This window comes from Falco rusticolus, chromosome 2, assembly GCF_015220075.1.
Source record: "Falco rusticolus isolate bFalRus1 chromosome 2, bFalRus1.pri, whole genome shotgun sequence".
Lineage (NCBI taxonomy): Eukaryota > Metazoa > Chordata > Aves > Falconiformes > Falconidae > Falco > Falco rusticolus.
Window position 1 is genome coordinate 96,407,294 of NC_051188.1, and position 12,210 is coordinate 96,419,503.

The 12,210-nt window shown below is 39.6% G+C and overlaps 1 protein-coding gene across 1 annotated transcript in view; it reads right to left on the reverse strand.

Annotated features, from left to right (window-relative positions):
• TBL1X (transducin beta like 1 X-linked) overlaps window positions 1–12,210 on the reverse strand; it is a 111,671-nt gene that overhangs the window by 18,714 nt on the left and 80,747 nt on the right. Inside the window, 2 exon segments of the mRNA XM_037377500.1 lie at window positions 1,206–1,347; window positions 9,850–9,982. Coding sequence (XP_037233397.1) covers window positions 1,206–1,347; window positions 9,850–9,982 — 275 coding nt within the window.

The window sequence follows — 12,210 nt, forward strand, 5'->3', positions numbered from 1 at the left end:
TAACTTTTCTCATTAACAGTTCTGCACCTTGGCATGTTTTCCTCTTTCAATTACTCTTTTCCTCCTCTTCAGTTCAGTTTTTCCCAACTATTTTTCTTCACTGTGATTTCCACAGGAAATAAGTAACATTCCCGAGTTTCATCTTTATTTGCTTTGTTATCCTATCTCTTGTTTTCTGTATTCACAACCTTCTTTCATTGTGGCAAATATAAAATAGGTAGGGGAAGCTGATTCGTGCAGTGGCCTTATCTTTTCCTTTTGTGAAGCACCTACCTCACCTGAAGGACAGTAATATTGCAGCAAGGATTAACCGAATGTTGGTCTCCGGCCAGCAACCAAGGCTGTATGCAATTGCTAAGAATCCTTTCTGGTACTTAATTTTTAATCTGTTTTTCTACGAAAACAAGATTTGTATGATCACTCTGTCTGTACTAGTATCCTCAAAACAGACAGTGTATGCAAGTGATCTCAAAATTAATGAAGGTTCCTGCAAGGTCTTTTAAGGTCTTTTTACAGTGCTGGGTGGCAGAAAGGAGACATGAAGCCGCCTTAAAGCTGCCCAAAGACACTGGCCGAGACGGGATTCTTAACCATACCTGTCCTCTGGGCTCACTTCAGGCTTCTGTGTGCAGGACTATACTTATCTAACAAAGTTTTACAGGATGAAAGTAAAAAAGGGTTCAGGCAAGAGTTTCACTGAGAAGGTGGTTAGGTAAAGACAGAATGGCCACACATGCTCCTACCAAGATAAAGACAATAATGTCAACACATTTTGCTAGGCACAGCATAATTAAAATGAGAGAGGGTCTTGACAGTTCAACTTCAGAAAAAGCTTCGCTGGTGCTTGTATCTCTTTACATGCCAAAATAAAGTAACTATGAGATGCAAATACATTATTAATCAGGCTTCACTACTACATAGTTTGCTTGTTTAATCTTCATTCTTAAAAGTTATTTTTATCCATGCTCCTAAAATAGAGATATAAATACACCATTATTAAGCTTGAAGATGGCAACAGTCCTGGAAAAATTATAGCATACAGGGGAAAGTTCAGCTTATTATGAGTATTTGAAACAAGAGGTCAGTAGGTTAGGACAGAGCTTCTGGTCACCTCAGATATAAAAGACATGGAGCAGCAGCTGCAATTGCCTCTGAATTAAATTTAGACAGTAAAAAGCCATGTGCAGCCTTAGAAGTTAGCTTACATTCCAGTCCAATGAAGTCACATCCTTATTGCTGGGGACATCATGTCCTCCTTCTCTTATGCAGTGCCTCAAAACTAGTTGAGTGGAACCGCTGTTGCTGTTTTCATTGAGATTCCATATTCTGGCTGTTGAGTCTCCGGATCTATAAAAGCAATTGGGCAGAGATGAAAATCCGTCTTAGTGTCAGGCCAGCAAACAATGTAAAAACCTCTATTTCTGTTTTCATTGAGAGAACATCACAACCTTTAAAAAGTAATTTTTCTTTCCAACCCTTCCTGCACTCCATATAATTTTTTAAAACAGCTAGCATGTATTTAAAATATACTTATTATCTGAATCCACATGGTCATTTGCTTTATTCAGAAAAGTTTTACCTAAAATACATTTACCTGCTCTCTCTACGTTTTGCATGTCATACCTGAAGTTGGTATCACCATAACTGAGATAGTCTGGGGGAACTCGACATTACAAACATAACACTGGAAATCCCAACAAAGACAGAAAGGCAACGGCTGTGCCCACATACCTCCCATAAAAAGTGTGCACAGTCCCATTAGCTGCAGGACGGGCAGCATCACTGCCGGTCACCCTGGCAGCAGCTTTGGGGCAGGGGACTGCTGGCAGTGTGACAAAGGTGCTGCATGCCAGCTCCCTGGTCTTGCCTGGCTTCCTCTGACAGCTACTGCAGGAGTAGGAGGTGAACTTAAGGCTGCCTTTGGTTTGGCCATGGCCCTTTCATAAGGTACTTCCATCCGGGACAGACCAGAACGTAGTCTCTGACAGGAGTTGTTTGCAGGGCAGCCTCTCAGCATTAAATTAGGCTGCTAAACCCAAAGATTAGGAAAGTAGAAAGGTAATATAAATTAATTTTTAAAATTCATCTTATTTCCATTTTTTAAATTCATGGCTACAGGATCCTTTGCTGTCTGTAGCTTGGCTGCTTAGCTCATGTTGTCTGAAAAAGTGGCAAAATAATTATTGACATAATAGAGCAAGACTGAGCCAGTATCAGGATTTTAATCTATTTTGTAGACCAAGTATTTTCTAGGGAGATGTTTTTACTGCAGGCTGAAACCTTGATTTTGTCTACAAAAAGCTGTGAGAAGAAATGAAGAGTTTATCACAATCTGCTTGTAAATACTGTGTTAATCTTCACTTTGCATACATCTTTCTTCCAATGAAAAATGTCTGATGTCAGAAACCGCAACAGGTTGGAAGAATCTATGTTTTCTAGTTTATTAGAGTATGCCTCTCACTCCCCCTCACCCCCTTTTTTAAACAATCAATAACAAGAACAACAAAACCAATCAAAGGCCCTGGATTTCTTTTTTTGTTCAGAGGGTAATTTTTATTTACATGTAGTAAATAGAATCTTGGAGCAGAATTAAGATCTCTCTTATATTCCAAGAATTCATACAGTCTAGATGAAATTTTATGGTTGATATAAGCTGATGCATTAGCTTTTTCTTTTTTTGAAGATAATTACTAAAACTTCCATTCCTATACACGAACAAGGAGAAGAAGTCTTTCTTTGAAGACTAAACCCCTGACATCCATTTTTGCTTTGATAAACCATGCTTTACTAAAAAGGAAATCCATCACAGGAGAATATTAATTTTTTTCTGGTCTACTAGTGAAACATTATTTATATGAAAAGTACTAGGTAAATTTTAAACACATGACATGTCTTTGAGTGCAAATATTGACCAACCAAGCATCGAACTTCAATTGGTATTTGTGTATTACTTTGCCAATAATTCAGCCAAATTTTCATGAACAACAGTTCAACTGTAAAAGCAAAAACCTCTCTGCCTGTATCAGTGGCTCTGCGCTATGCTGGATCGTGGCATACCTGGGGAATGTGCCCCCGTCTCGTCTGAACACTTCAGGCCACGCTGTGATGGGATGGCTGGGCAGGTCTTTGCCAGCCTAACCACTAGCTACTGCTGTACGGCCATTCTTTAATTTTTGGCACACATCTTCCATGATAGTGATTAAAAAATAATTTGAACCAGGGTAATTTTTGCCACCATACAGAGCTGTGACTGTAATATAACTCCTGATTTCTTCAAAGGTCTGGAAAACTGAACAACAATTTTGCACATGTTGGCTAGAAAATTAATGAAGTTAATCATGAGGCACAGAAGTTAAGGAACATTTTTAGTTGTGATCATTTACAATAATGGGAACATAAGTCTTTCATAGGCTTGGGTTATTGGTTAACATGCTAAGTAGGAAATTCCTTCAGCGCTGGCTTCTCTGCTGTATGAGACTCTGGGCCAGTCCTGCCCTCATTGTAATAATCCAGTTTGTTATTGGACCCTGTGAATAAAGTACTCAGTCACTTGGCTATCAAACACAATATCCTATTTGCTAGTTCTAAAAGGGTTATGTTTTGTTTTTCAACAGTTTTATTTAGCCAGTTTTCTGGCAATGCTTGGGCAATCTTATTTTCCAGTATTTTAATTTTGTTTTTCCATTTTCTTCTTCCTAAGGCTACACAAGCTATTATGTGTCCCTGCAGAGAGGCTTTATAAGCCTACCAGTGTGTGGCAGGGGTATTTGTGTGTCTTCCCTTTTGTTGCTGGGGGAAAAAAAAAAGAAAAAAGAGTATTCTCTGCTCTGGAAAGTATTCTGATTTCTGCTGAATGATTCAGTGAACCCTGCCTCATTAGAGGACCACAGTTCAAGCACAATTCAGAAAGATATTTAATCTCCTTAGCCCACAGAAGCATTTCTATCTGCATGATAAAGCAGCCATTCCAACATGCAAGTCATGAACACTTGAGTAATAGGTATACTGTTCTGCACGACGGTAGAGCACTGCCAGATTTTAGGAAGGCTAGTTCTAAAAGAATTTTATTGCATGCTCTCCAGCCCTGGTATCATCATGAATCAAGCTGGACAAATGTTTGCAGAATTTTGTTTGTGACATATAAAATCTCCATTCCTTAACTGCCAGCAGAGGTTAACACAGCTGCAGTTGGGTAAAGAAATTTGGAAGATGGCTGGTGAACCTTGGTATTTCTGATCTTCACCTGCAAGTCTTATAAACACTGTTATTTTGGTAAGCAATATTGTTAACGTGTATTTAATAAATCTGGCTCAAACAGGCTAGACCTTTTGTTATTTTATTTCAAAATATATTTATTAAAAGCATAAAGGGAAGGAAACCCCTCCTCGTAATTCACACCCCTAACTTTTCCTTAATAAAGCAGGTCTCTTAAAGTAAGTGCTTATGCTTCCAAAGGCAGTCAGTAGAGGGAAGTGCCTCGGAGGGCTCCAGGAGAGCTCTGTTCCACTGATTCTACAGCACTGCTCCCTGCAACAGGTTATTCAAGTAGACCTCACCTAACAGCTGACTGCTTTGCATTAACAGATTTGATGCAATGAGGAAACCGGCCCCAGTAAAGTCACCTGCTAATGAATAGGCACGTAGAGTTAGCAGAATTAACGCTTGGCACTGACTAGGGTGGTGGTGTGTGAAATAACCCCCCCTCCTCAGCCCGGTAATTCAAAAGGTTTATTCAAAAAGGTAATTCACAGGGGATCCTAAACCACTGATAAGAGGAATACAGTAACTCAAAGTATTACACAAGACCCAGAGATGATGGCAGATGGCCTAGAAACATCCTTTCTTGCATCTGAGAGACACAGCTGTAACTGCAAGATCTTGGACAACTGCTTTTCTGGCTAATGATTTTGCTGACTAGGGACAGTGAAGGTGCATGGAGCATCCTGCAAGAGACAAAGTTCCCCTGTGTGAAAGAGGCTGGTTTAGATCAGCAAAAAAACCTACTGCTGGGTTTTGGGAATGAGGCCAGGTCCCTCTGCTTCATGGTGATGAGAATTACTTGAAGGGCATGGCTGGATGTAACAGAACAGAGCACGCTCCTGGAAGGAGCAGCTGAACATGCTGACAGAAATATCCTAAATTCAACTGTAAAAGCTTTCGCAGTCGAAGGCTCTAGCAGCCTGGACATTCACAGTCCATCCACTTCCATACTGGGAAATTCAAGCATGTTCAGGAATACTCTGGGTCTCCAGACCATGATGACCTATACTAGCAAACTGATACGTATTCCCTGGCCAGATTTTGACCTGTTTTAATTAGTACCCTTGCTCAGGGCCGCGACATTCTCTCTGAATAACTCCTGGGCATGGCTTGGTGGTTACAACGTCCAGAGACGATTCCTAATGTGCCGTTTGTTTGGCAGCCAGGACAGTTTGCTAGCACAGACACCGTCCGTTCTGTGCCAGCTGGCCTCAGTGCCTAGGAATATTCCCAGGCATGGTTAGTTTACTAATGTGCACGTAGCTGTAATGGGTTTCTGCACTACGCAGAGACCATGATTATCTGTAACATTTTACATGTGCCATAAAATTAAAAGAGATATTGAAAATTATCTCACGGAAGAAATCAGTCTTTGAAGAGGAGGACAATTGGTTTTTAAGAGCAAAATGGGAATTATGGCTGGGAATGGCCAAATCCCAAGATTTAGCCAAGCAGCTACTTTTTTTTTTTTTTTTTTTTTAACCTGTGCAAAACAGTATATCCAATTATTTATTCTGGAATATTGATTTCTTTCATACAGGGTAATTCATCCTCTTACAGGGCTGTAAGTCTGCACTTCACTGTACATTATGATGCTTCCATTCAAAACATCTAAGCATTCTTCTCATGGGCATCTAGTGACAGTCATGCCTTTGATAGCCTTCACTGGTATCTCTAGTATCCTCCATCCTCCACTTTAGGGCTTATGGGTGTGGTGGAGGAGAGGCAGCCGCAGAATGTATTTTTTCTGGCTATTTGATCAGAGAAACTCCTGTCTGCACTGTTGGGGTTTTTTTGTGTGTTTGTTTGGGTTTTTTTCTTTTTTGTTGTTGTTTGTTTAAATAGCCCTTTGCAAAGTCCAGACAGCATATATCCCTGTGCTAGCTTTCACATCCTAAAAAACCATAGCAATTGAGAAGTTGTGACATAAAAATCAAAATCCCTTTCTATCAGTGGAATACTCACTAAATCTGGAAACCGATGCTCTAGTTGGGTAATTCATTCTACAAATAAAACGCCTTATGCAACTTGCTTCAGATTAGGCTGTGAACCTCCATTATTCTTTTAGTGCTTTGAAGATTACATCAGGTTGCTGTCTAAACTGCTAATTGTTAGAAAAAATTGTTGCTTGTATAGTGTAACAAGGCTCGAAGAAACTACTTTGCCACAAACTGAGATTTCATTGTGCTAGGCACTTTATAAAAAGAACAAATGTGTTATTTCTTTTATTTAATAGTTAGGTTTTACATGTGTTTTTTAAGACAACAGATGGGTACAATCAGGCAGATGGGAAACCAGAAGAAAACTATGGACTGGGCAGCACAATATGGCTATTATAGATTCTAACAATTCGGTGTTTGCACATCAAACTGTGGTTTTCTTTTTTGAAGCACTACTTTGTAAAGGACAAAGAGAACTGCGGTATACTGTAGATCTCGGGAAATTTCTCCCCCTCATTTAATTGGTGGCGTAACACCGTTTACCTATAGATGATAGCTTGCACTATTATTATATCAGACATCTCAAATGCTTCTTTATGCAGTGGCATAATCTGTCACTCAGCTCTCTTCCTTTGGTTTCATTTTCTTCTGTGCATTCTATACCATTTCAGTCATATAAGCTTCATGAGGCACTCACTGCTGCATTACCTGAGGGCTAACTTCATCACATACTTTGTTTCCTATGAGCAGGCTAAAATTTGATCAAGGTGCACATGGATCTAAGGTTTTGCATTTTCATTGCATTGTGATTAGCCTGCATAAGACATAGCACCTGATGGCATTTTCGTTTCATGCATGTATTTATGTGCTTCCAAAATCACATAAAAAAGCTTATTAAGAAAGACCGATTACGCTGAATAGTAAAGCTTAATTGAAGGGATAGTGAGAGCGTACTCCTCTGCTTAAGACAGCTAACGGTTCTGATTATCATCCTCCAGGTTTATCTGAAGCTGTGTAAGGTATCACTGTCCCAGGGATCCGTCTACCAGTGCTTAGCACCCTGCAGCAAAGTTGAAACACCCACTGGTTCCTCAGTCACTGCAGCACATACTCTGCTTTATTAAATGGTTCACTGTTTAAAGGATGCACACTAGGGCTGTGAACCACAGATCCTAGGGAAGCAGTCCAGTACGGCAAGCATTGGCAGAGGCGTGAGTCCAACAGCGGGAAGTAGTTACCAATGCTAAAGCCAACGGATGAGGTCTGAGCACCTTAACTCCTCATGTAATGAGTGGAGAGATGTAGGTACCTGCAGAGGGACAGAGCACTTGAGCAGATGCCTAACTTCAGCTGCGCAGATATTCTCCAGAATAAAGCAGCACCTTCACTTCATCTCAGGCGCCGGCAGGTGTCCCTAAGGAATAATTCTGTATGGCATCCTTCCTCCCCACCGACTTTCCTTCAGATAATAATGTGGGTGTGCTAACGGATCACCTGCAGGTTGTTCTCCATAGAATTCAGATAAAATACCGTGATGGATAAGTTTACTATTAAAAAGTATATTGTTCAGGATGAGAGGGCTACAAGAGATCTATTGTATCAACAAATACAGTCCCTTAATTCCAATGATACTAAATATGCGAGCTATTGTTTTCGAGACAGCCCATGAAATTCTAATTTTGTCTCCACTATGGGAAAGCTCTTCCAGATTTTATGAAACCTTATCTAGATTTTAATCTTTAATAAGAAACAACATGAAAACAATTTAATGAGGTTAACTAAATTCTTCTTGTTTTTTTAATGTTTTCTTCACTACTAGGCCATGATTTAACATCTATGGGTAGTCAAAGCATTTAGGCATACACTGAAAAGTTAAGAGTTGTTGTACAGAGGCATGTTTGTTCACATGATTTGATGTTGATTTCCAAATCATTATGTAGGCAGTAACACTTCCCGCACCTCACAGATTCTTTGCCTTCTCCTGATTCACTTAATTTTCCTCGAAAATACCCTCTCAGACTTGGGACAGGACAATTGAGGACTATCATATGCTATAGCTCTTTCCACATTTGTCAATCCTAATTCTTATTTATTTATACATTAAACAGATTTCTTTTTAGGGCTCACTCCTTTAATGTAAGCTGGGAAGAGAACAATCTTTGAAATAACTGTTTTATACTTCCTGATTTTAACTGGAGACTACCCTTAATCATCAGGACTTTGTTGCTTTGTAATAACCATTTGCTAGGGATAAGTAATACTGCCAAGCAGTGTTGCCTGAGACCCAGAAAACTGAGTGGGAAGAGGAGTATGGTTTGCAGAAAATACAGTAAATGCATGGCATAGGAGCGTGGCTGCCATTACTGCTCTTGTCTGTATGATGGCATCACCCAGGGACCCTACCACACACCAGAAGACCCACTTAGCCTACGGAAAGAGCTGAAACCCGATTTTTTTTCATCCAAACATCCTACATACAGTTTTTTCAATTCTACCCCTTAGTGCTACAGGTGCTAAAAGTACTATCAGGCCTGGACATTCCAGAAATGAAGCATATTCAGCAGGATTCTCTTTTCGAAAAATCCAGTTTATGTCTGACAGTATTCTTTGGAAACATCTATCTTCACTCTCTTAGAGATTATGTGCTGCTTATCCAACCTGGTATTTATTTCTGTTTATTCTTTCCCACTTGCACTCTAATTCCTTGTTTTCATGTATATAGGTCAACAAAGAGAAGATGACTATTCTGATGAACTTGCAGAAAGTTGGAAACAAAATATGGACTCTCCTCTTCCTTGTAAGAAATGTGTTCCGGTACTGCTAGGCGACTTTGAAACCCCATTTATCTCCTCTATCAGTCTTTCTCCATGCTCCCAGCTAGACTTCTTAAATTTAGCCTTCATTTTAAGGTTTAACTTTAAGCATGAACAAACAGAGACTCCAACAGCATCTGTATATAGCTGTTGGGGTATGTTTACATTAGTATTTTTGTTTGGATCAAAAGAGCTTTTTGTAAGTCAGTCTCCTGACTGTCCCACTTATTTGGTTGTCATTGCTTAGCAGTCCTGCAGAACACAAACTAGACTCCTTTCGAGTGACGCTAAACCCAAAATGCCCTGAAACCACTCCTTCATGTTCCGCTCATTGGACAAAATTAGGTCCAGCTTGAAGCCCCCTGTCCCATATAAACAGCAGTGACAGTTTTGCTCTACAGATCTACTCCTGTTTGTGCACCACACTAATGCAGACATAGCCAAACAGAGCTGTGGTTTAGTCTCTGTACTTTTAAAAGAAAACATGGATGCCAAAGACTTTCCGAGACTGCAATGTGAACCATTAACTAAGAGCAGTAGGAGTAAATTACATGAACTTCAAATACTCTTGAGAATTATTATCCATAGTTATTTTTAAAACCTTTAAAAAAATTATGTGTATTCAGGTCCACAGAGTACACATCTTCAAAGTGCAAATGCTTCACACTCTGCGTCACCTTATAATTACTTAACAGCTACATAGGAACAGCACTGCTGAAAAAAACAGTTGCAGGCTGAAGAAACAGTGAAGAGAATACTCATTCATCTTTAGTACACATCTTGCATCTCTTAAATATACTCTGTATTGTAGCAGCTGCTTTCAGTCATGGTCTTACCCAGATGCCAGCAGGTCACTGACAGGGTTCCAGGCACAGATGAACACCTCTGATTCGTGGCCCCGAAGGACTGTTGCTTTGTTAGGAGGAATTTCAACATCCCCGTCAATTTCCATTGGCTTTGAATGATTATCTGTAAGGAGATATACCAGAATAAACAGTTCACAGGATGCTGTTAGGTCTGCTTTAAAAACCCATGGCCTAAAGCTAACAGTAACATATTTGCTATAAATAATATTCTGTGTTGTGTCACTGACCACATTACTCTTGTTTTCATCCATACGATGATTCAAACTTATGGTATTTCTACAAAATGTAGTGCTCTCCAAACTATTTTGTATCAATGCACATAGCTCTTCTTCCAAAAAATAGTTAGCATTTATTTCAGTATAGGGTTTTTTTGAAGCTGGCTTCATTAAAAATTAGTTACAGTTTTATTAAAATAACAGATTGCCACATTTGAGAAAAACTTTATGCTGCTCTTTTAAAAAAGTAACAATACAGCAGATACATTTTCTTACGCAGTGTCATGCAAGTAATATGTGTGCTACTCACAGATGAAGAATATACTGAGTAAGGTCCTCCCTCCCTGAGGATGGCAGAGAAATGGTGAGTGATCACCTTCTCAGGGATATCATACATGCAAAGTTACCAACTGAGGCATATAATTAACCAGCATGCTGTAATTCTGCAATTTTTTTTAGACTGCAGCCCAAGTAACTTTGTTTTTATAAAGCTCTTTTATTTCCTTAAGGAAAAAAAGTGAATTTAAAATGATCAATTTCTCTTAGTGGCAGCAATTCATTCTAATTTGCATCATGAACAATGTTTTCACTCCAGATTTTCATTGCTTTCAGTATAAATCTTCCTCATTCAGCTCAAACTACACTTCCTGGCAGCAACGCAGAATTATTATCCTCTGCGAACAAGACACCAACCAAGGACAGGTAACACAGTGGAACAGCAGACAGCAGATGTTAAAGGCAGAAGCGTGGCCCATTTTGCAGAAAGCACATCCAAGAGCAGATAACTGGCAGGCTGGGGGAAAGCCAGCCTTGTGTTATCTAATCAATGCCTTGGCCAGCTGATCTGCTCTGATTGATCAAAATACAAGTCCTCCTTCTGGGTTAAGTCTTTCAGTTAGTCATTCTTTAATCACATATGGAGATCCATAGGTTCGCAAGTAGAATAATTATGCTCCTTTATTGCCACATGTTTATGGCATTTAAAATCAGCCATCTGTCCTCGTACTCGAGCTCTGCTGAGCTATTGCCCATCAACTGGCAAAACAGACTGTGACGTTGCACAACTGCCATCGGAAGGAACATCTCCAGATTTCTATCCTTACCCAGGCTTTCAAATACCCTGTTTTGTTCTGCCTGATTTATGCTGAGTCACACAAGTAGCACTTACTGCATATTTGGTTAGGTATCGTAGTAACTGTCTGTGCCATATCTATCCCACAGATGGAATGGAATGGAATTAATATGTAATTCAATGAGTTGCATAGCACTGAATATCAAAATTAGAAAACTACTAACAGTAGTTTCACAGCTCACATTTCTAATGCAAAACATCTATTATATTTTTAACTATGCTTCTTACCTATGGACTTGTTGCATAAAACTAAACATATTAGAAGCGACTATTTGTAAATTCTACACCTATGCCGGGTCCCTAAGTTACTCATTGTCCTTGATAATTCCCTATGTGTGTAACTACTAAAATGAATACTGTCAAGATATACTAGTACTTGAGATTTAGCCTCACACTAGTTAGTGGCTGGGAACTTTGGTATGATATTCTGAGCAATCAGGGCAATGATGAGCAAAGCATTATTAAGATGTGGGACTCCAGAAGACAGGAGTCTAGAAGTCACAATCCTCTACTTCTCAGCACAGCACAGAATCACCATCGTGAGAAAAACAGCAGCGTTTATTCATCTGTGTCCTGTTCACAGCGTGAGTTGGAAGCTGGGGGCTATATCATGATCTTTCAAGGCTTTTAATTTGAAAAATTTAAATGAGATGCTACTCTTACCGCATATCATCCTACTGTTACCTGCCTGGCTCTAAAGGCAGAGCTGCTTTTCACTCTTGAATAAAACCAAATGACAGCTTGGAAGCAGCATTACTCCAAGGTCCCAGAGTCATGAGTTGTTATCAGAGCAAGGCCACCTGATACTTAGAAGTATTTTTCGTTTGCACATGGCCAGATGGAGGAACCCAGATACACACTTTGAATATCATTAACTGCTGTGAAAAAAATCACAAATAAGTCATGCTGTGAAAAAGAAACCTTGATCGGCTGATACCAGCATTAGTACATGAAAGACTGAATGGCCTCTGGGAGCAATGAAAT